This window comes from Oryctolagus cuniculus, chromosome 3, assembly GCF_964237555.1.
Source record: "Oryctolagus cuniculus chromosome 3, mOryCun1.1, whole genome shotgun sequence".
Lineage (NCBI taxonomy): Eukaryota > Metazoa > Chordata > Mammalia > Lagomorpha > Leporidae > Oryctolagus > Oryctolagus cuniculus.
Genome location: NC_091434.1, coordinates 121,779,963 through 121,803,688, shown reverse-complemented (window position 1 = coordinate 121,803,688; position 23,726 = coordinate 121,779,963). Strand labels below are relative to the sequence as shown.

Sequence of the window (23,726 nt, the reverse complement as noted above, 5' to 3'; positions counted from 1 at the left end):
CAGAGTGGACAGTGAGAGAGAGAGAGAGAGAGACAGAGAGAAAGGTCTTCCTTTGCCGTTGGTTCACCCTCCAATGGCTGCCGCGGCCGGCGCACCGCGCTGATCCGAAGGCAGGAGCCAGGTACTTATCCTGGTCTCCTATGGGGTGCAGGGCCCAAGCACTTGGGCCATCCTCCACTGCACTTCCCTGGCCACAGCAGAGAGCTGGCCTGGAAGAGGGGCAACCGGGACAGAATCCGGCGCCCTGACCGGGACTAGAACCTGGTGTGCCGGCGCCGCAAGGCGGAGGATTAGCCTAGTGAGCCGCGGCGCTGGCCCACAAACCCAGTCATTCTGATATGGGATGGCGTCATTACATCTGGCATCTTAACTGCTGAACCAGACACCCCCTCTCTATCAAGTCTTTAAGAAGTAATTAATACCAATCTTACACAAAATCTTTCTGAAAAAGAAGACTGAAAACATACTACATCGTTTTAAGAGAGTAAAACATCCTATACAAAAATCTGGAAAGGGCATTACAAGAAGTGGAAAATACTAGTGAGTGCCCCTTTTGAACAAAAATATAAAAATTCCTTAACAAAATCTTAGGAAATAATTTAGTGAAATAGTAAAAGAAAAATGCATCCTATCCAAGTGGAATTGATCCTAGGAACGCACATTTGCTTTACATTGAAAAATCAGTTAATATGCGGCCGCGCGCCTCTGCCACCCCCAGGGACCCGGCGAGGAGGAGCAGGGCGCCAGCCAGCCCTGTGCCCGCCGGGAGGAGCCGCCGCCTTCGCTGCCCGACGGCTTTGAGCAGTTCTGCTTGCTGCTTCGCGGTGGCCAGCACACTCGGGGCTCTGCCTTTTGCGGGAAGAGGATGGAGCTGGGGCCGCCAGGGCCGGAAGATGCTGGCGGAACCCGGCCAGGTCGAAGCCCTGGGCGGCCTCTCGGTCCCCTGCCCAGGCTGCTGCCATCCCCAGCTCAGACACATGCGATTGCCTGTTCCCACCAGCCCCCTACTTCACGTTTGTGCTTTGTTTTGGGGGGCGTTTTAAGTAACTATTTAAAAGAAAGCAAGGGGTGCCTCAGTCTAGAATCAGAGCCGCGGCCAAGTGCGGGGCTTTGGCAGAATCCCGAAGGCCTGAGCGGATGCCAGGGCCTGGTAGGGGTGCCACTTAGCTGCTGCGGCCCTGGCCCTGCCCTGAGGTTGGGGTTGGGGGCTGAGGCCACACCCACCTCAGGGTTGATCTCCTTGCCTTATGTCCCCGTCAAGAGTTCCAGCAAGAAAAAAAAAAAAAAAAAAAAAACCTCGAAATGGAGTGAAAATGCCCTTAAAATATGACAGCACTGAAAGATGAAATGGTGTATATCAAGAGCAAAGAATGCATAGATAGCTCTAAATCACAGATGATCTTCATTTAAGCAAATAAAGCAAAAATAATGTCATAGTATTAAAAATATTCCCAAGATTTTTAAAAAGTAACCTGTTGACTACAAACTTTATTTCATCACTAAATAATGCAAAAATAATTTCAAGTATGACATATTCTTAAGTTTTGAGTTTTGATGATAAAGAATATGTCATAAACATGTATACATAAAATGTGAATGTTATTTTATGCTTACTATTTATTCTATTATGTACTTAGTGTAAGACTAATTTTATAAGTATAAAATAAACTGAAAGTACATCATTGGGGCATGCACGGTGGTGTAGCAGATAAAGCTGCTGCCTGCAGTGCCATCCCATATGAGTGCCAGTTGGAGTCCTAGCTGCTTCACTTCTGATCCAGCTCTCTGCTATGGCCTGGGAAGGCAGTGGAGGATGGCCCAAGTCCTTCAGCCCTGCACCCGCATGGGAGACCCAGAAGAAGCTACTGGCTTTAGCTCGGCATAGCTCTGGCCATTGTGGCCATTTGGAGAGTGAACCAGCAGATGGAACACCTCTGTCTCTCTCTGCCTCTACCTCTCTGTATAAATAAATAAATTTCAAATAAAAAAATAAATCCTTAAAACAAAGTAGATCATTGTAAAAATTAAAATAAAGAATAAGAAAGGATGGAGGAGGGATGGTGTTAGCATGAGTAGGGTGGGAAGGATCACTCTGTGCCTAAATACGTATATATGACAAATATGAAATTTTTCACTTTAAAAATTAAGTAAATTTTAAAATAAAATATTAAAAATGTGACTGTTTTCAGGGTAAATTGATATACTCCTGCTTTATTATTCAGGCTCCTATTAATGTGTAAAGAAAATAAAAAGACATTTATGGTTAGACAAAGTCAGAACAGATTATAAAAAATGCTCTACCTGACTCAGGGTGTACTACCTGAAAATATGAGATCTGAAATAGAGAAGTTGTGTTGATAAGAGAGCATACACCCTAATTTGATATATTTTGTATCATTGTCTCTGTGATGGCTACTCCACACATTTAAAATCACTCAATAGATGTTTCTGAGCACCAATATATAGGGACCACAATAGCATACTACAATGCTAGTACTGACAGAGATAGTGAACAGGGTCAAGTGGAAGGTTCTTGAGAAAAGCCCCGAGGATTAGTTGTAGCTGTGATTGGTCCTTGGCCTGCACTGACTTCACAAGGACCAACTGCCATCAAGTACAAATTCATGCTTTGCCACTGGACCATTTCTTGCTCTGACTTCATAAGCAGCTCTATGGTTACGGAATTCCACACTCCTATATAAGTGGCTGCCCAGCCCAGGTTTTTGTCCATTTTGCCAGGGAGCTAGTGCAGTGACCTGAGTGATTTGGACCCGCTTTTGCGATTGGTGGTGGTGGTGGTGCGATTTTGCTTATTTGTTTGTCTTTTGTTCTGTTTATCCTTTTCCCCATGCTGTGTTAGTTTGTTTTTTTTCCCACCCATTTGTTGTTTTGCCCATTTTGTCTTTGTTTGTAGTTTTATGTCATTTTTGGCTTCCCCCACCTTTAGTTAAGCAGTGTTGGTAGATTTCATAGTGTTAGAATAGTTATTTAGAGTTCGTTTTTTGAAAATTTTTCTGGTTGTTGTGTTCTGTTTTGTTTAGAGAGTATTTATTCTTGCCGTTGCATTTCATTAGAGTAGTTAGTGTAGATAGTTTGATATAGTCATTTTCATAGAGAGTCCCCTTGTTGTCCCTTTTTCCTTTTTAGATATCATAGTAAGGATAAGTCATTAGTTAGTATTTGTGTACATATAAGTTAGAGAGTGTAGAGAGCGAGTGTAGTGAGTGCCATCACAATGGAAAGCCGTGACAGCAAGGAGGCTGCAGACAGACCTCGGCCTGAGCTCCAGCTGCTGTCCGTCCTGGGCTACGGCAGCTTCAGCGTTGTGTTTCTGGCCCGCCAGGAGTCCAGACAGCAGAATGTAGCTGTCAAAGTGTTCCGGCAAGATGTCTGCGACCCCTTTAACATCAAGCAGACGCAGAAGGAAGCTGGCATCATGCAGCTGCTCAACCACGAGAACATCCTGCAGCTGCTAGAGGTCTGTCATGTCCGGGGTCACCGGTGCCTCGTCTTAGAGCTGGCGGACAGAGGCACCCTCTATGATCTTGTCATGGGCCGGGGCGGCCTGCCAGAGCCCAAGGCCATGGCCCTATTCAAGCAAATCCTCGCGGCCGTGAGCCACTGTCACGCCCAGCGTGTAGCCCACAGGGACCTCAAGTTAGACAACTTGCTGCTGAACTCCGACCACAGAATAAAACTGTCGGACTTCGGGTTCAGCTGCCACCTGGCCGAGGGCGGGTTGGTGCACGACTCCTGCGGCATGCCTCTATATACTGCCCCCGAGGTTTTTCAACCTGGGGGCTATGACCCCTTTCCAGCAGATGTCTGGAGTCTTGGTGTCATCCTGTTCACTATGATGGCGGGGGCGGTTCCCTTCAGCGGGGAGGATGAGGCGGAACTTACACAAAATATCAGGAGGGGCTACTATGAACTGCCCTGCCCAGCCAGCCCCGCCCTGGAGGAGCTCCTGAGCTCCCTCCTGAGCTTGGACCCACGGGAGAGGCCTTCGGCAGAAGAAGCAAAACACCATCCCTGGTTCAACACCATTGGGGAAGAACTTGAGCATGAGGCGTTGACCCAGGTGTGGTCCCTGGGGGTTGCCAAGGACCCAGAGGACCAGAATTACCCAAGCTCTGGAGCCTCAACAACATCTAGCTCTGGGCAGCCCAGGTTCCTGTCCCTGGAAACACATTCACAGAGCCTGGAGCAGATGAGGCCCTACAGGCAGAGTGCCCCTGTGGGCGTGCCTACGCAGCACAACTTCCTGGTTCTACAGGGTGCACCTCTACATGCCAACTTCAGGGAGGTGTGGAGTGCACCTGCCCTCCTCAACTGTGAGCCCATGTCACCCCAGGGCTGCCGGGAGCCCAAGCCCAAGTCGGAAGAACATCCTGAGGAGAGGAGCCCTGGTGCCAGCCCGGCCCCCGGGTCCACCCCTGTGGCTGCCTCCTCCACACCCTCCTCAAGGAGCAGTGGGGACCCAGTGGAGCCAGAGGACCTAGGACCTGAGCCTGAGCCTGAACTTGAGCCAGAGCATGAGGAGGCTGAGACCTCAGCAGCAGCCTCTGTCCGGAAAGGGTTTGGCAGGATTCTCAGAATCCTGCTGTGTGCCTGCTGCCTGCCAGACCAAGCCAAACCCCCTGGCCCCCGCCGCCAAAAAGTGGTCCCCCAGGAGCCTACCCTGGGGGGAAGTATAACTTCTGAGGTGCATGACATGGAGCCTGAGCCCAGGCCTGAACAGGAGCCGAAGCGTGAATCCCCCACCACTGACACTCTGGTTGCATCTCTCCACCTTGCACTGCTGAAAGACAAGAGGAGCCCTGGTGCCAGTGCAGCCCCTGAGCCCATCCCTGTGGCCACCTCCTCCACCCCCTGCCCCAGAGGCAGAGGGGACCCAGTGGTGCAAGAGGTCCCAGCAACTGAGCCTGAACCAGAGCCTGAGGAGGTTGAGGCCTTAGCAGCAACCTCTGTCCGGAGCAAGGGCCGGCAAGGGGTTGGCAGGAGGCTTCTCCAACGCCTATGGTGTGCCTGCTGCAAGCCGACCCCAGCCAAACGCCCCGGTCTCCGCAGCCGAAAAGTGATGCCCCAGTAGAACTGTCATGGCACTTCCAGTAAAAAGAGGAACTACCTCAGGGGCTTGAAATGGATCCTGAACCTCAGCCTTAGCAGGAGCCGGATCCTGATTCCACCACCGCTGCCACTCTGCTTGCATCTCTCCTCCTTGCACTGCTGCAAGACAAGAGGAACCCTGGGTGCAAACCCAGCCCCCGAGCCCGTCCCTGTGGCTGCCTCCTCCACCTCCTGCCCCAGGGGCAGTGGGGCCCAGATGGTACCAGAGGTCCCAGCACCTGAGCCTGAGCCCTAGCAAGAGCCAGATCCTGATTCCGCCACCACTGCCACTCTGCTTGCATCTCTCCTCCTTGCACTGCTGCAAGACAAGAGGAACCCCAGGATGCAAACCCAGCCCCCGAGCCCGTCCCTGTGGCCGCCTCCTTGACGCCCTGCCCCAGGAGTAGAGGGGACCTGGTGGTGCCAGACTTTCCAAGCCTGATTCTGAGCCTGAGCCCGATTCTGCTACCGCTGACCCTCTGCTTGCGTGTCTCCACCTTGCACTGCTGCAAGACTACAGGAGCCCTGGTGCCAGCCCAGCTCCTGAGCCCATCCCTGTGCCTGCCTCCTCCACCCCCTGTACCAGGAGTAGTGGGGACCTGGTGGGGCCAGAGGTCCCAGCACCTGAACCTGAGCCTGAGACTGAGCCTGAACCTGAGCCTGATTCCACCACTGCTGACCCTCCGCTTGCGTCTCTCCACCTTGCACTGCTGCACAACTACAGGAGCCCTGGTCCAGTGCAGCCCCTGAACCTATCCCTGTGGCCACCTCCTCTACTCCCTGCCCCAGGACCCGGTGGTGCCAGAGGTCCCAGCACCTGAGCCTGAGCCCGAGCCAGAGCCTGAGGAGGCTGAGGGCTCAGCAGCTGCCTCTGTCCTTTCTGGCTCTGGAAAGGGTTTGACGGGAGGATTGGCAGAATTCTCAGATCCCTACTGTGTGCCTGCTGCTTGCCGGACACAGGCAAAAGCCCCAGCCTCCACCGCTGAAAAGTGGTGCCCCAGGAGCCTACATTTGGGCACATCCCGAAAAGATGTGTAACAACTGAGATGCTTGAAAAGGAACCTGAGCCTGAGCCCGAGCCCGAGCAGGAGCCCGAGCAGGAGCCGGAGCCCAATATTTTCACTGGTGCCCCTCAGCTTGTGTCTCTCCTCCTGGCACTACTACAGTAGGAGAGGGGCCCTAGTGCAGGCCACTCCCGAGCCCAACCCTGTAGCCACCTCCTCCACCGCCTTCCCTGGAGCAGTGGGAACCTGGTGGTGCCAGAGGTCCCAGCACCTGAGCCTGAGCCTGAGTCAAGCCAAGGCCTCAGCTGCCTCTGTCCAGATCAAGGGCTGGAAAGGATTTGGTACGAGGATTGGCAGGAGGCTACACAGATGCCTACTGTGTGCCTGCTGCCTGCAGGACAAAACCAAATGCCACAGCCCCCGAAGGTGAAAATTGGTGTCCCAGTAGCCTATGTTGGAGACTTCTAGAAAAGAGGTCTACCCTCTGAGATGCCTGAACTGGAGCCTGAGCCTAAGCCTGAGCAGGAGCCGGAGCCTGATTCCACCACTGCTGAACTCTGCTTGCATCTCTGCTCCTGGGATGGCAGCAAGAGGTAAGGAGCCCTGGTCCAGCCCAGCCCCCGAGCCCGTCCCTGGGGCCACCTCATCCAACCCCTGCCCCAGGAGCAGTGGGGACCCGGTGGGGCCAGAGGTCCCAGAGGCTGAGCCTGAGCCTGAGGAGGCTGAGGCCTCAGCAGGAGCCTCTGTCCAGAGCAGGGGCTGGAAAGGGTTTGGCAGGAGGATTGGCAGGAGCATTCACAGATGCCTACTGTGTGCCTGCTGCCTGCAGGTCCCAGCCAAACACCCAGGCTCCTGCAGCTGACAAGTGGTGCCCCAGGATCCTATGTCGGGACACATCCAGAAAAGAGTTCTACCATCAGAGATGCCGGAACTGGAGCCTCAGCCTGAGCCTGAGCCTGAGCCAAAGCCCTAGCAGGAGTCGGATCCTGATTCCACCACTGCTGACCCTCAACTTCTGTCTCTTCTCCTTGCACTGCTGCAAGAGGTTAGGAGCCCTGATGGCAGCCCATTTCTGGAGCCCATCCCCGTGGCCGCCTACTCACCCCTTGCCCCAGGAGCAGTGGGGACCCAGTGGTGCCAGAGATCCCTGCAACTAAGCCTGAGGAGGCTGAGGCCTCAGCAGCAGCCTCTGTCCAGAGCGGGGGCTGGAAAGGGTTTGGCAGGAGGACTGGCAGGAGCATTCACAAATGCCTACTGTGTGTCTACTGCTTGCAGGTCCCAGCCAAACACCCAGGTTCCTGCAGCCGACAAGTGGTGCCCCAGTAGCCTACTTTGGGGCATGTCCAGAAAAGAGCTCTACCACCTGAGCTGCCTGATCTTGAGCCTGAGCCTGAGCCCAAGTAGGAGCCTGAGCCTGATTCCACTAGCGCTGACCCTCTGCTAGTGTCTCTCTTCATTGCACTGCTACAAGAGAAGAAGAATCCTGGGTGCAAACCCAGCCCCTGAGCCTGTCCCTGTGGCCACCTCTTCCACCCCCTACCCCAGGAGCAGTGGGGACCCAGTGGTGCCAGAGCTTCCAGCACCTGAGCCTGAGCCCAAGACAAATAGGAACCTGAGCCTGATTCCACCACCGCTGACCCTCTGCTTGCATCTCTCCTCCTTGCACTGCTGAAATTGAAGAGGATCCCTGGGTGCAAACCCAGCCACTGAGCCCATCCCTGTGGCCACCTCCTCCAACTCCTGCCCCAGAAGCAATGGGGACCAGGTAGTACCAGAGGTCACAGCAGCTGAGCCTGAGCCTGAGCCCAAATAGGAGCCTGAGCCTGATTCTGCCACCGCTGACCCTCTGCTTGCGTCTCCTCCTTGCACTGCTGCAAGACAAAAGGAGCCCTGGTGCCAGCCCAGCTCCTGAGCCCATCCCTGTGGCTGCCTCCTCCAGCCCTTGTACCAGGAGCAGTGGGGACCTGGTGGTGCAGAGGTCCCAGCACCTGAGCCTGAAACTAGCCTGAGCCTGAGCCAGAGGAGGCTGAGGTTTCAGCAGCTGCCTCTGTCCAGAGCAAGGGCTGGAAAGGGTTTGGCAGGCGGATTGGCAGCAGGATTCTCAGATGCCTATGGTGTGCTTTCTGCAAACTGACCCCAGCCAAACTCTCCAGCCCCCGCAGCCAAGAAGTGATACTCCAGAAGCCTATGTCACAGCACGTCCAGTAAAGAGGGCAACTATCTGAGATGCCTGAAATGGAACCTGAGCCTGAGCCCGAGCAGGAGCCAGAGCCAGAGCCTGAATCCGCCTCCACTTCCCCTCTGCTTGCATCTCTCCACCTTGAACTACTGCAAGAGAAGAGGAACCCATTGCGAGCCCAGTCCCCGAGCCCATCCCTGTGGCCAATCCTCCACCTCCTGCCCTAGGAGCAGTGGGGACCCGGTGGTGCCAGTGGTCCCAGCACCTGAACCTGAGCCAGAGCAGGAACCTGAGCCTGATTCTGACTCCACTGACCCTCCAATTGCGTCTCTCCTCCTTGCACTGCTGCAAGACAAAAGGAGCCCTGGTGCCAGCCCAGCTCGAGCCTGTCCCTGTGGCTGCCTCCTCCACCCACTGCCCCAGGAGCAGTGGGGACCCGGTGGTGCAGAGGTCCCAGCACCTGAGCCTGAGTCTGAGGAGGCTGAGGCCTCAGCAGCTGCCTCTGTCCAGAGTAAGGGCCAGTAAGGGTTTGGCAGGAGGATTCTCAGATGCCTGCTGTGTGCCTGCTGCCTATAGGCCCCAGCCAAATGCCCCAGTCCCTGCAGCCAAAAAGTGGTCCCCCAGGAGCCTATGTCAGGGCACGTCCAGAAAAGAGCTCTACCACCTGAGATCCCTAACTGGAGCCTGAGTCTTATGGGAAGCAGGAGCTGAAACCTCATTCTACCACTGCTGCCCCTCTGATTGCATCTCTCCTCCTTGCACTGCTGCGAAAGGTGAGGACACCTGTGCCAGGCCAGCCCCCGAGCCCTTCCTTGTGGCTGCCTCCTCCATGCCCTGCCCCAGGAGCAGTGGGGACAAGGTGGGACCAGGGTCCCAGCACCTGAGCCTGAGCCTGAGGCTGGCTGAGGCCTCAGCAGTTGCCTCTGTCCAGAACAAGGGCCAGTAAGGGTTTGGCAGGAGGATTGGCAGGCAGCCTCTCAGATGCCTACTGTGTGCCTGCCACCTGCAGGTCCAGCCAAATGCCCTGGCACCCGCAGCCGAAAAGTGATCTCCCAGGAGCCTATGTCGGGGCACATCCAGAAAGGAGCTCTACCACCTGAGATCCCTTATGGAGCCTGAGCCTGAGCCCAAGCAGGAGCCAGAGCCCGATTCCACCACCGCTGACACTCTGCTTGTGTCTCTCCTCCTTGCACTACTACAGTAGGAGAGGGGCCCTGGTGCAGGCCACTCCCAAGCCCGTCCCTGTAGCCATGTCCTCCACCCCCTTCCCTGGAGCAGTGGGAACCCGGTGGAGCCAGAGTCCCTAGCACCTGAGCCCAAGCCTGGGCCTGAAGAGGCTGAGGCCCCAGCTGCCTCTGTGCAGAGCAAGGGCCTGAACGGGTTTGGCTGGAGGTTTGGCAGGAGGCTTCTCAGATGCTTACTGTGTGCTTGCTGCCTGCAGGTCCCAGCCAAAAGCCATAGCCCCAAAGCTGAAAATTGGTGCCCCAGTAGCCTATGTTGGAGACTTCTAGAAAAGAGGTCTACCCTCTGAGATGCCTGAACTGGAGCCTGAGCCTAAGCCTGAGCAGGAGCCGGAGCCTGATTCCACCACTGCTGAACTCTGCTTGCATCTCTGCTCCTGGGATGGCAGTAAGAGGTAAGGAGCCCTGGTCCAGCCCAGCCCCTGAGCCCATCCCTGGGGCCACCTCGTCCAACCCCTGCCCCAGGAGCAATGGGGACCCAGTGGGGCCAGAGGTCCCAGCACCTGAGACTGAACCTGAGCCTGAGCCTGAGCAGGCCAAGGCCTCAGCAGCTGCCTCTGTCCAGAGCAAAGCTGGAAAGGGTTTGGCAGGATTGGCAGCAGGATTCAAAGATTCCTACTGTGTGCCTGCTCCAACCTGGCCCCAGCCAAACTCTCCAGACTCTGCAGCTGACAAGTGGTGCCCCAGGACCCTACATCGGGGCACGTCTACAAAAGAGCTCTACCATCTGAGATGCCGGAACTGCAGCCTGAGCCTGAGCCTGAGCCAGAGCAGGAGCCTGAGCCTGATTCCGCCACTACTGACCCTCTGCTTGCATCTCTACTGCTTGCACTGCTGCAAGAGGTGAGGAGCCCTGGTGCCAGCCCAGGCTGCAAGCCCGTGACTGTGGCCGCCTCCTTCACCCTCTGCCCCAGGAGCAGTGGGGACCCAGTGGTGCAGAGGTCCCAGCACCTGAGCCTGAGCCTGAGCCTGAGGAGGCCTCAGCCTCAGCAGCTGCCTCTGTCCAGAGCAAGGGCCAGAAAGAGTTTGGCAGGAGGAGTGGCAGCAGGATTCAAAGATACAAACTGTGTGCCTGCTGCCTGCCAGCCCCCGCCAGGCACCCCAGCCCCCACAGCAAAAAGGTGGTCTCCCAGGAGCCTGCATCAAGGCACAGCCAGAAAGAAGGTCTATCATCTGAGCTGCCTGAACTGGAGCCTGAGCCCGAGCCCGAGCAGCAGGAGCCAGAGCCTGACTCCACCACCACTGCCCCTCTGCATGCCACTCTCCTCCTTACACTGCTGCAAGAGGTGAGGACCCCTGGTGCTAGCCCAGCCCCTGAGCCCATCTTTGTGGCTGCCCTCTCATCCCCTGTCCCAGGAGCAGTGGGGACCTGGTAGTGCCAGAGGTCCCAGCACCTGAGCTTGAGCCTGAGCCTGAGGAGGCTGAGGCTTCAGCAGCTGCCTCTGTCCAGAACAAGGGCCGGAAATGGTTTGGCAGGAGGATAGGCAGGAGGTTCTCAGATGCTTACTATGTTCCTGCTGCCTGCAGGCCACAGCCATACTCCTGAGCACTCCAAGCCAAAAAGTGTTCTACCAGTAGCCTACATCGGGGAAGGTCCAGAGAAGCTGTCTACCATCTGAGATGCCTGAACTGGAGTCTGAGCAGGAACCAGAGCCTGATTCTGCCTCCACTTCCCCTCTGCATGCATCTCTCCACCTTGCGCTACTGCAAGAGTAGAGGGGCCCAAGTGCAAGCCCAGCCCCCGAGCCCTTCCCTATGGACGCCTCCTCCACCCCCTGCTAGGAGCAGTGGGGACCCAGTGGTGCCAGAGGTCCCAGCAGCTGAGCCTGAGCCTGAGCCTGAGCCTAAGGAGGATGAGGCCTCAGCAGCTGCTTCTGTCCAGAGCAAGGGCCAGCAAGGGTTTGGCAGGAGGATTCTCAGATGCCTACTATGTGCCTGCTGCCTGCAGGTCCCAGCCAAATGCCCAGGCTCCAGCAGCTGAAAAGTGGTGCCCCAGAAGCCTAGGTTGGGGCACATCCAGAAAGGAGGTCTACCACCTCAGATCCCTAATGGAGCCTGAGCGTGAGCCGGAGCAGAAGCCAGAGCCTGATTCTGCCACTGCTGACCCTCTGCTTGTGTCTCTCCTCCTTGCCCTGCTGCAAGACAAAAGGAGCCCTGGTGCCAGCCCAGCCCCCATGCCCATACCTGTGGCCTCCTCCTGCACCCCCTGCCCCAGGAGCAGTGGGGACCCAGTGGTGCAGAGGCCCCAGCACCTGAGCCAAAGGAGGATGAGGCCTCAGCAGCTGCCTCTATCCAGAGCAAGGGCCAGAAAGGGTTTGGTAGGAGGCTTCTCAGATTCCTACTGTGTGCCTGCTGCCTATAGGCCCCAGCCAAACTCCTGGCCCCTGCTGCCAAAAAGTGGTCTCCCAGTAGCCTACATCTTGGCACGTCCAGAAAAAAGGTCTACCACCTGAGATGCCTGAACTGGAGCCTGAGCCCGAGCAGGAGCAGAGCCTGATTCCACTGCTGCTGCCACTCTGCTTGCATCTCCCCTCCTTGGACAGGTGCAAGAGGAGAGGAGCCCAGGTTCCAACCCAGCCCCACAGGCAGTCTCTGTGCCTGTGTCCTCCACCCCTTGCCCCAGGAGCAGTGGGGACCTGGTCATCACAGAGGTCCCAGCACCTGAGCCTGAGCCTGAGCCTGAGCAGGCTGAGGTCTCAGCAGCTGCCTCTGTCCAGAGCCAGGGATGGAAAGGGCTTGGCAGGAAGCTTCTCAGATGCCTACTGTGTGCCTGCTGCCTGCAGGTTCCAGCCAAATGCCCCAGCCCCTGCATCTGAAAAGTTGTCCCCCAGGACCCTACAATGGGGCATGTCCATCTGAGATGCCTGAGTGTTTTCATTTTCTAGAGACTTTCTGCATCTTCTCATAAATAAAAACAATAACTGTATGTAAAAAAATAAATAAAATGTACTATTCTCATCATGTTCCCCCCTCCAAAATAAATGGTGATGACAAAAATTAATTCTGATCATTTGGGTGTAAATACTCAGTTTGGCTGTTGAAATCCTTACTTAATGTATACTAAGCTGATCTTCTGTATATTAAGATAATCGAAAATGAATCTTGATGTGAATGGAAGGGGAGAGGGAGTGGGAAAGGGGAGGGTTGTGGGTGGGAGGGACGGTATTGGGGGGAAGCCATTGTAATCCATAAGTCGTACTTTGGAAATTTATATTCATTAAATAAAAGATAAAAAAAATACTCAGTTTGGACTGCATTGGGAGAAATGCAGGAGTAAGAGAATATTATGATTAATTCTTTATTGTTGGGGACATAGACATAAAATTGATCCTGAACAGAATCATTCTGCAAATAAATCATGTGTTATTCTTCTATTGTATAAAATATAAATAATCTGAAACAAATGTGAAATCAAATAATACTCTTATAATGCCATAACAAAAATGTTATATTGTATAAACACCAGTACATTAAAAAATTCATACCAACATATAAAAAGAATTAAATCTCCATTAAGAAGCAATAACGGGGGCGGCGCCACGGCTCACTAGGCTAATCCTCCGCCTTGTGGCGCCAGCACACCAGGTTCTAGTCCCGGTTGGGGCGCCGGATTCTGTCTCGGTTGCCCCCCTTCCAGGCCAGCAATCTGCTGTGGCCCGGAAGTGCAGTGGAGGATTGCCCCAGTCCTTGGGCCCTGCACCCCATGGGAGACCAGGAGAAGCACCTGGCTCCTGCCTTTGGATTAGCGCGGTGCGCCGGCTGCAGCACGCCCGCCGTGGTGGCCATTGGAGGGTGAACCAATGGCAAAGGAAGACTTTTCTCTCTGTCTCTCTCTCTCTCACTGTCCACTCTGTCAAAAAAAAAAAAAAGAAGAAGAAGAAGAAGCAATAACGGGCCAATGCCGCGGCTCACTAGGCTAATCCTCCACCTTGTGACACCGGCACACCAGGTTCTAGTCCCGGTCGGGGTGCCAGATTCTGTCCCGCTTGCCCCTCTTCCAGGCCAGCTCTCTGCTATGGCCCATGACTGCAGTGGATGATGGCCCAAGTGCTTGGGCCCTGCACCCCATGGGAGACCAGGAGAAGCACCTGGCTCCTGGCTTTGGATCAGTGCGGTGCACTGGCCGTTGCACGCCGGTCGCGGTGGCCATTGGAGGGTGAACCAACAGCAAAAAGGAAGACCTTTCTCTCTGTTCTCTCTGTCTCTCTCTCACTGTTCACTCTGCCTGTCAAAAAAAAAAAAAAAAAAAAAAAGAAGAAGAAGCAATAACTATCTGACTTGCACAGAAACAATAAACTTCAGAAATGTACGGCTTAAACAGAAGTATCTAAACCACAAATGTAAAAAAAAAAAATGAGATATGAACACAGTGTTAAAGATACACAAATATTTAAATATGGTGAATTTATAAGAATAGATGTAGGCTGGCTCCGTGGCTCAACAGGCTAATCCTCCACCTTGTGGCGCCGGCACACCGGGTTCTAGTCCCGGTCGGGGCGCCAGATTCTGTCCCGCTTGCCCCTCTTCCAGGCCAGCTCTCTGCTATGGCCCGGGAGTCCAGTGGAGGATGGCCCAAGTGCTTGGGCCCTGCACCCTATGGGAGACCAGGAGAAGCACCTGGCTCCTGCCTTCAGATCAACGCGGTGTGTTGGCCGCAGCGGCCATTGGAGGGTGAACCAATGGCAAAGGAAGACCTTTCCCTCTGTCTCTCTCTCACTGTCCACTCTGCCTGTAAAAAAAAAAAAAAATAGATGTAGATAAATATCCCCTAATATCTGTACCAGTTAAGATTGTAGCTGATTTTTATTTTGTGATGTATAATTTTCAATTTTTCCTTAAAACACATACTTTGATTAGGAGAAAAGTAGACAAGATTTCATTTTTGAAAACAAAGATTTCTGCATTGTTTGCTATTTTTTTATACTATTTCTCTTCTTCCTCACCTAATTAACCAGTTAGGTTAGGAAAGATGAATAGATGTGGGAATTCATGATTATGAACAGGGAGTGTTTTTAGCTATCATGACCTGATTTTATTGTGTCTCTGGCAATATCGGATATCAGATTAACTGGAACTTGTTTATTTTTCATCATCTGAAAGAATGTTTATTCTTACCTGATTAATTGTCCCCAGAGCTGTTGAGATGCACTGTTCTACTTTCCGATTAGCTATCAGCTTTGAAGTGTTTGTTTCATAAAACTCCATCACAAGTTTTAACACGACAGAGAAAAATGATTCCATCTTGAATCTAAACTTGAATTTTACAATTGGTATCTGAATCATATTTTCAAGACTACTGTGGCTAGGTTTGAGCTCCCTCACATACTCTGGTTCCTGTGGCCATGCAGTCTTGTTCTCCATTGGGCAGCGAAGGACTCTGTTGGCCAGAAACATTTATTTAAAAAGATGTATTTATTCATTTACAAGTCAGAGTTACAGAGAGGTAGAGGCAGATAGAAAGAGAAAGGTCTTCCATCTGCTGATTCACTCCCCAAATGGCCACAACAACTGGAGCTGAGTCAATCTGAAGCCAGGAGCCAGAAGCTTCTTCTGGGTCTCTCACATGTATTCAGGGACCCAAGCACTAGCGACATCTGCTGCTGCTTTCCCAGGCCATTAGCAGGGAGCTGCATTGGAAGTGGAGTAGCCTGGACTTAAAACAGTGCCCTTATGGGATACCAGCACTGCAAGCAGTGGCTTTACCTGCTACAACACAGTGCCAGCCCCCTAGAAGCACATTTGACTACTTATTCTCTCACATACCCATAGCTAACAACTTAAACATCCCTTATACCTTGTTCTTTTCCTAAAATCCAACTTAGGAATACCACTACTAGAGATTTATTTTGGCTTCTTTTCCTGTATCTGTGTCAGTGTTTCCTGGTCTCTCTTAATTTATTCCCAAAATCTTTCCATTCTTCACCCCCTTTTCAGGCTGAGAGATTAATATCAGCCCCAGTTTTGTTCCTGTAGACCTGCATATCCTAATGTATGCAAAGCAAAAGGGCTTTTAATGAACAAGACTGTCATGAATTAGATAGCATCTTATTAAATACTGTATACTCTCCCCAAAGGACGTTTAGGTGAATTACTAATCCATGCCTACAAACTGAAATTTTGGAAGTTTCTCTAGCAATCCTGATGCACACAAAAGTGAAAAAAGACTGAATTTAGCCTGCAGCCAGAGAGATAAAAGATGTATGAGTTCATTAATTTGTGATCAGGCCATGGTAAGAATAGAGGTGGAAACAGAGATAGGGCAGTAGGGAGATACCTGCTGTGATCTGATGGCTAATTTTCGATGTCAACGTGACAGGTTAAAGGATATTTGTAAATTTGGAGGAGCATTATTTTGTATGTATATGTGAGGGTGTTTCCAAAAAATATGAAGCTGTGAAATCTAAGTGGACTGAGTGGATCAGACCTGTCCTCAATGTGGACAGGCAACATCTCATTGGCTGAGGGCCCAGAGAACAAATGTGACTGGAAAATTAGTATTCCCATACCCAATAGAACAGAGACATTTTTTTTCCTTCCTTAGACATCACCATTCCAGGCTTGCCAGCCTGTGGACGCCAGGAATTACACCACATACCCCTTGAAACCATGCTTCTCACATCCCAAGGTCTCCAGGTTGCAAGCAATCTGTGATGGGACATCATAGCTGCCATGGTTTGCAAGCCAGTTCCCCAATAAAGCCCCTTTTATGCACCTGTACATAATCTACTAGTTCTGTCTCTCTGGAGAACCATAATAAACCCAAACATTGAAAATTACAATCCTGGTGTGGGTGTGTGGCACTGTGGTTAAGTTAGCTTGGTATCAAAGTACCTGGTTCAAGTCCCACTTATTCCATTTCCAATACATCTCCCTATTAATGCACACCCTGAAGGCTTCAGTACTTGGGTTCCTCTCACCGAAATAAAAGACCCAGAGTGAGTTCTGGACTTCTCACTTTGACCTGGCCAAGCCCTGGCTATTGTGGGCATTTAGGAAGTAAAAAAGCAGATAAAGGATCTCTCTTCATCTGCCTGTCTCTTTGCCTTTCAAATAAAATTAGTTTTTTTGTTTAAATAAAAACAACTGAAATTAGAGTTCTGATTATGCTGCTCCACACATGTCTAATTCCCAGATTTGACATTCAATATGTCCCTTAACCCAGTTTATTGTAACCCCATACTATTCCTCCAGTCACACAACTTGTTCATTGCTGGGTGCCTGCACACCTTGGCTAGATTTGAATCTGCCTCCCCCAAAACTTTCTCTGTGCTTTACATGCACAGTTCATCTCCTTCCCATGTGACACTCGCCTCCGCAAAACACAACCAATCTTCATGTGCTAGTCTGATAACAGAGAATTGGTCTAAACGGGGGCACTACCCTTTGATCTAATGAACTTTCTTTTTTCTCCTTCCTAAACTAATTCTTGCACCAAAAGGTTAATTTGGGCCAGATTGCTCAGAACCTTGAAGGCATAATAATATTTTATCTTTGGCACTATGGTCAGAGTTGAGGATTTTGAGGCTGTCCTTGGGTTAAGGGGCAAGAACTACTAGCATGGAAACAAAACTGAAGCCTTTGAGTGAGTTAGATGAGAGATTATAATAGTAGCAGCTCTGTCTGGGGTTTAGAAAGTAAAGTTTCAATTCAGGAGATAAAGGTGAGTTGCTTATGAAGGAAAATACATGAGGCTCTTGTTCATATAGAAGTTTGAGGTAGAGGTACCAAAGGGAGTTCTCAGACTTCTACCTCAGTGTTGGATGACAGTGGAATGATTTGAGGAAATGAGACATCCTGGAAAACAACAAAGTTATTAGGATAGGATATGTGTTTTTCTGCAATAGTCACCCAACAGGTCCTTCTTGTCTACCCTCTCCTACTTACTGGAGAAACAGCAGTCTCCACTGCTTTTACTGATGATTTCCTAGACACAAAGTTTTGATGTGTGACAGAAGAACCATAGATTCTCCTTGTCCTCATGAGAAGCCTAAGTATGTGTTTCTAACTCCAAGTTCCATAGAAGAGAAAATGGAAACACAGAATGAAATGGCTTGTTCAAAGTCACATAGCTAACAAATGGTAGAACTCAAGCTTTACAGATCCAAAGTCTAAACTTTGGCATCTAAGTCTCTTTAAAATCTACCCCTACTCTCAAACTGGAAACTGATGAACATTCATCATTGATGAAACTAACTCAGTCTAACTCTAATATTAACTGATTACTTTCCTGTAATGTCTCTTTTCTGATTATTGCTTCTTGTCACCAGTGTCCTAAATAAGATGTCCCTATCCATATTGTTGATTTTTTTAGATTTCCTCATACTGAACTTCTTCAATTAAAAAAAAAGCATGAATTAGCACATTTTTCTTTCTTTAAGGGCACATCAATTGATTCATCTTAAATTCTGCAAAATAGGATATATTCTTCTCTCTAAATCTTGATGACATCTTTAGATATGCTCAAACACTAGCATTAAACTAATTGATATCTGATATTATTGAGCTACTATAAACTCAAGTGGCCATAACACTGTCAGACAAAGGATCAGTTTCTCTAATTTAATCTATTCTAACCTGATCTAATCTGTAATCTAAACAGGTCCCTTTTCTTGTCTCTTCAGATTTAAAGTAATGTGCTTCCTATGTTCAATGAGGTTTAGCAAGAAAATAAAGTAGCTAGCATGCTGAGGTTGTTGGAGAGTTTTCTGCACAGCAACTACGTACCTTTCTTAGTTGTGTTCCTAGATGCACCCATTAATATTTTCTATTTGTTTGATTCAGTTATTGATAACAATAAACTGACATCTCCCAGAATAGCTATTCCATGTTTTTTATGTTTTTTACTTGACACGTCTAAAGCTGTAGCTTTACAAGTCCATTTTAATATACTTGTAAATTGAAATGTTGCTTCAATCTTTTCAAGTATTAATTTATTTACACTTAATGTAGGAATTGACACTATGTGGTTGTAATCTACTATCCTACTCTTTTCTATTTGTCCAACCTCTGCCTTGGTCTTTGGTTTCTGGGTTTTTTGTTGTTGTTGTTGTTTGATTTTTTTCTATTTTTCCATTGTTATTGTTAGTGCTAGCTTTAATAATTGCCTATCACAGTATAATTCTCACACAGTATTTTACATAAAACATAAAAACCTCCATACTGTTATCCTCTTTAAGGCTCACATTTTGTGATAAAATCATCAAACTATCTTTACATATCAATTGTATAATTGTTAATAATTATAATTATATATTTATGTATGCATATAATTATATACATTTATAATATATTACACATAAAGTATAATATGTAATTATATATTTATTATATATAATTAGATATATATAAAGTTATATATGTATATTAATTATACAATGTGTTCATCTGCTCAGGTTGCCATGACTACCATAGACTGAGTAGCTAGAACAACAGAAATTGGTTCTCCCAGTTCTGGAGGGTATATGAGTGTCATCATGGCTGCATTTTGGTGAGGGCTGTCTTCCCAGCTCACAGAAGGCCACCTTCTTGCTGCCCCTCACATTTGGGCCAGATTGCTCAGGAGGAAAGGGAGGAGGGAGGTGGGAGGAGAGAGCAGGCTCTCTGAGGCTTCTTCCTCTTATAAGGATCCTAATTCCAACATGAATCTCATCTAACCCAAATTACATCACGAAGATCCCATCTTTGCATACCATCATATTGGGGGTAGAGAGTCAACACACAAATTGAGACATGGAGGTAGAAGAAGGAACACAATTCAGCCTACAGCAACAATGCAATCCAGCTCTGTTTCCATTCAATTAGTCAATGGCTATTTGAATAACTTAAGAGGAGTAAAAGTGAGTCTCTGCTGTTTGCTAGTATATTTATATTATCTCTTTTTATTTTTACCTGCAAATTTGAATTTCCACCTGCTATGATTTCCCTACAACTTAATCAACCTCATTTAACATTTCATGCTGTGCAGTTCTCACAGGAAATTCTTTCAGCTTAAGCTTATCATTCAATTTCTTCATTTTATATATATTCTGTAATGGAGTTTTACTGGATACAGAATTCTGAACTAAGTTTTTGGGGTTTCTTTCAGTATTTTAAATATGACATTCAGCATTTCTTCAGAGACTGAGCATTTATTTTGTTTTATAGATATGTATAATTAGTGTAGCCTTCCTCTGCTAACTGCTCTTGTTGCCTACCTTTGTTTTTTAGGATGTTTCTACCTCGTACATATTTTTCTAAGCCTCCTCATTCCGAAGGTTAATACTTTTAATCAAATGTGGGAATCTTTCACTGTTATTGTTTTCATGATTTTCTGACCTATCATCTCTTTTCTACATTTCTAGCTTTAGACTGTTTGCTCTGGTCTCAAAGGGAGCTGATGATACATTCCTTTTTCCTCCCGTCTTTGTGCTTCACCTTGGATTATTCCTATAGAAGTGTATTCAAGTTCACTATTTCTATGGCATGTTCAATTTACTGTTCATCTTTTTTTCAGTTATAGGAAGACATATTTAGCTTTATAACTTCCATGTTTTATCTGAGTTGTAATTTCCTTCCCTCTACTGAGGCCCCTCAGCTTTTTGCATGTCATTTCTATATCTCCTTCATGTACGTTAAAGATTTAGAATGGTCGTTTTAAAGTCTTTGTGCTAATTCTGTAATTGGATAATTTGTGGTTGGCTTTTACTCACTCTGTTTTCTATAGATCACATTTCTCCTGTTTTTCTGTCTAGTAGTTTCTAGTGGTATGCTGGATAATGTGGATGGTGTGTATTGTACAGTCTGAATCACACTTTCTTCAAAGGTCGCCATGTTTAGTTACAGGAAGCTATTTGATTATTGAGGGCTCCTCTTGATTTTGTCAAAGGCTTAGCTTTTTGCTGGTGGGCGGGTTGGATTTTGTCTTATCCTTAGTCTTAGATCATACCATTATGGCATAATCCTGATTCCCAAGATCTGATTGTTATGGTTTCTCAGCTGGATGGTTTAGGTCCTTAGCAATTCTTTTCCCTATGGCTGCATTGGAGCTTGACCAGCTCTTGCACTGCAGAGCTTCTTGTATCTCCAAGCTGCCTCCATCCACAGCAGGCAAGCTCTACTTGTTCTTACTGAGTTGTTCTCTGTGTGTTCACGGGCCAGCCCATGGCCCAACACCTGAAGGGAAACCTCTCACAGACAGCCAATGCCCTCCTCTGCTCAGTGGCCTTTCCTCTCCTACCCTGAGCCACAGTCTCTTCACTGGCTTCACATTTGGGTCTGTGTCTCCTCTGCTCAGTAGAACTATCACTTTCCTTTCAGGTTTTACCTCCACGCTGTACTGTCAGAGGGATCCCCACGGAAAAAGCCAGGAGAAACACGAGAGGTAATTTGCAGGTTTCCCTTCCCTCAAGCATCACTGTGCTCCACTGTCTGTGGTCAAAGGACCAAAGTCAAATATCAGTTATCCCACTGACACTGAGAGTGAACAACTGAATATTGTTTGGAATTGTTTGTTTCCAAGCTATGGTTTTGCTTTGAATTTTAACCTTATCTAACAACCCATAAAATGCTAATTTGCTAATTCTGAACTATTTTACAGTCATGATACTTTTTCACAGACATGATGCTCTAGAAGGAGAGCTTGATGTGAGAAGTCTGTGAGAGCAACATATCAAGGGAAAGTTCCCATGCAGAAGAGCATGAAGGAAGCTGCGACAGGGAAGGAATCGAGACAAGCAGGGGTGGATGTGGTTCCAGCTGGAGATTGGCTTCATCCTGGAATGCAGACTGAACCAAATGAAGAACCCAGCTGTTCTCTGGCTGGAGAAAAGGGCATAATGATGAGGTACTCTCCTGTCAGTAAGTCATTGGCTGATGGTTGTGCTGGGCAACAAAAGTGGGAGTTTTGGGTGTGAAAAGCCTCCTGGGCAGGTTTGCTTGATGAAAAGGAGGGACTTGCTTGCTTTTTGTGGCCAATCTTCATCTTGCAAATAACAGGATCTTGAGTAGGAACAAAACCAAAAGGCACTGACTCCTGTCTTGGAAGTCAAATAAGGAAAATTTGGAGTGTAGTAGGTATAAATGGATTCTAATTAAAGGCAGTACTAGGGTACTAGGACTTAGCATTAGGCTTTTTTTAATGTAAGAAGCAGTCATTGCAGTTCATTATTCTATGAGTTTATGGGAAAAGTACAATGCTATCATATATATCTTGTATAAATATTTTTATAGATGTCCCTATAAACCACATTTCTAGTTAGTCAGAGTGCTTCTAAATTATTCAAGTCAAACCTGAATATTTTATCTTGGAATATCTGAAGTACCTAATACAGAATGTCAGTTATCTTTGTTATCTTTGTTAAATACCAGGGAAAGTTTTATATTTCTGTTTCAATTGAATAAAGTTTTGAATTTTAATAATTTCCAATTCAGAAGTAATTTCCAATTCAGAATTTAATGATTTCCAATGTCTTAGAAACTGGATAACATCCACAACTTAAAATTAACAATTCAGATTTTTACAAGGATAGCAGAACCATCAATTTTCCTTATCTATCAGCATACACTGCCTCCATAAATAAATGATTTCCAGAGAATTCTTGAGTCGCTGTCTTCCTACAAGTTGTAGGTAACTCCCTTCTTACCTAGCATTATAACTTGCCACAGTGTTGGTGATAGTTGCCATCATCAAACTACTTATTTTTCATGTATTTAAAATGCTTATGACTGTCAGTCTTCTTTTTAAACACAATTTGGTACTGAATATTTTGGAAAACCCCAAGGGCATTTTTATGTTTAATATCGTAAAGATCAACAATATTTTTAAAATCAGGCAGATTATGATTGATATTTACCATTTATGGAACATTCACCATGCTGCATTCAGGGATATTGTCTGCTTTTTTTCCCAACCAAAAGAAACTGAAATCATTCTTTGACGTTCAGTAAGAAAGGGAGAATTCTTACCAACTGTGTATGCCCTTATGCATACTTAGAGTCTTCTGAGGGTGATCTGTAATACCCGCTTTCAATTAAAGTGCAGAGAACACCCTGTTTAATGCATGTTCTGTCAGAAAAGCAATATGGGAAACAAGCACTAACATTTCCTGAGACTGCTATATCACTTCAGATTGAAAAGGTAGATCTATAAATCTTTGAGCAAAAATGCTGGTATTCATTCTATGTAAAACTTTATACTGTATGTGTAAAGTGAAAGAGAGAACCTACTTTTCAAAGTTCTTGCATTGTAACTGGTGGTATCCTAACATGATTGGAGTCAACAAGAAAAATAACAACGCTTCATTTGGAGACTTGAGTCAGAAGAAATAGGCTTGACAGAAAGTGAAACTGGAGAGAACTGGAGTAAAAGAAAGCCTAGAAAGGAAAACAGGTGCCTTTCCTATCATCTACTTAAGATTGAAGAGATACTTCCTAGAGTAAAAAACTCATCCATCTATCAACTTGTAAGAGACAATACAAACCTTAAAATCCATTTCACAAAATAAGTAAATCTTCACTCACCCTAGCTTGTCTTGAAAATGGAACTGTACGAGTTTTCAGTGTTAAACATTGCATGGGGCACAATGCTACAAACCCTCTAAGAGGATCTACGAGATGAACACTCACAAGTCAGCTCCATGGCTTCTGAGACTTATCTTGAGTGGCTTCTGCAAACATTAATCCACTCCCCAAAGAAGAATCTGGACAGACTCAAGAATGAAAATCAAGGATTGGTCAGTGATCATTGGCTAGACTTCCCCTGCAGCTCATTTGGCTTTGTGCAGACCTGTACCTAGAGCTTGGCATGAAAGGCATTCTGAAGAGCACTTAAAATGTTTGAAAATTTCAAAGGACTTAAAAAGTTGGGTTAGCCTGGCCTTATTTTCCTGGTCAGGAAAGGCTTTTCAGGGAGCTAAAGCCTTCATTTTCACAATGTGTTCCATGTGAATAAAAGAATCTTCACACAAGGCCTCTGTTTTAATTAAAGCTGGAAAAGAAATGCTTCATTGGAAAAACAAAGCTATCTCTTTTCCCAGGTTTCTAGTCTGCAGTTACTTCCCTGAATTTAAAATCAGAAATGTTAAAGTGGTAGGGTCAATCCCTTGGCAAATTCCCCCAGCCCTTTGAAATATGGAGGGTCATTTAAATTTGAGAGTGTTCCTAATTGCTTACTCTACCATTTAATTAAGAAGCTAGAGAGTCTTTCTAAGAATTCTG

General features: G+C 48.0%; 1 protein-coding gene and 2 long non-coding RNA genes across 7 annotated transcripts in view; 2 read left to right on the top strand and 1 right to left on the bottom strand.

Annotated features, from left to right (window-relative positions):
- Positions 1-23,726, bottom strand: part of LOC138849016 (uncharacterized) — an 81,230-nt gene that overhangs the window by 37,902 nt on the left and 19,602 nt on the right. The gene's annotated exons all lie outside the window — the stretch shown is intronic.
- On the top strand, positions 1,577-12,555 carry LOC138849015 (serine/threonine-protein kinase MARK2-like). 5 transcript variants are annotated; one of them, XM_070071058.1, is made up of 6 exons: positions 1,577-6,706; positions 6,943-7,158; positions 7,389-9,065; positions 9,302-9,492; positions 9,734-10,819; positions 11,061-12,555. In XM_070071058.1, the coding sequence occupies exon 1, from the start codon at positions 3,236-3,238 to the stop codon at positions 5,090-5,092; it is 1,857 nt and encodes a 618-aa protein (XP_069927159.1). In that variant the 5' UTR covers positions 1,577-3,235; the 3' UTR covers positions 5,093-6,706; positions 6,943-7,158; positions 7,389-9,065; positions 9,302-9,492; positions 9,734-10,819; positions 11,061-12,555. The 5 variants fall into 5 exon arrangements, with proteins under 5 accessions (XP_069927159.1, XP_069927160.1, XP_069927162.1 ...); XM_070071059.1 differs by having other exon boundaries at positions 9,302-9,928; positions 10,180-10,819; XM_070071061.1 differs by having other exon boundaries at positions 7,659-9,065; positions 9,302-10,819.
- On the top strand, positions 18,907-23,139 carry LOC138849020 (uncharacterized). The gene is made up of 3 exons (XR_011387343.1): positions 18,907-19,369; positions 20,829-20,892; positions 21,128-23,139. It is a non-coding gene; the product is annotated as an uncharacterized lncRNA (long non-coding RNA).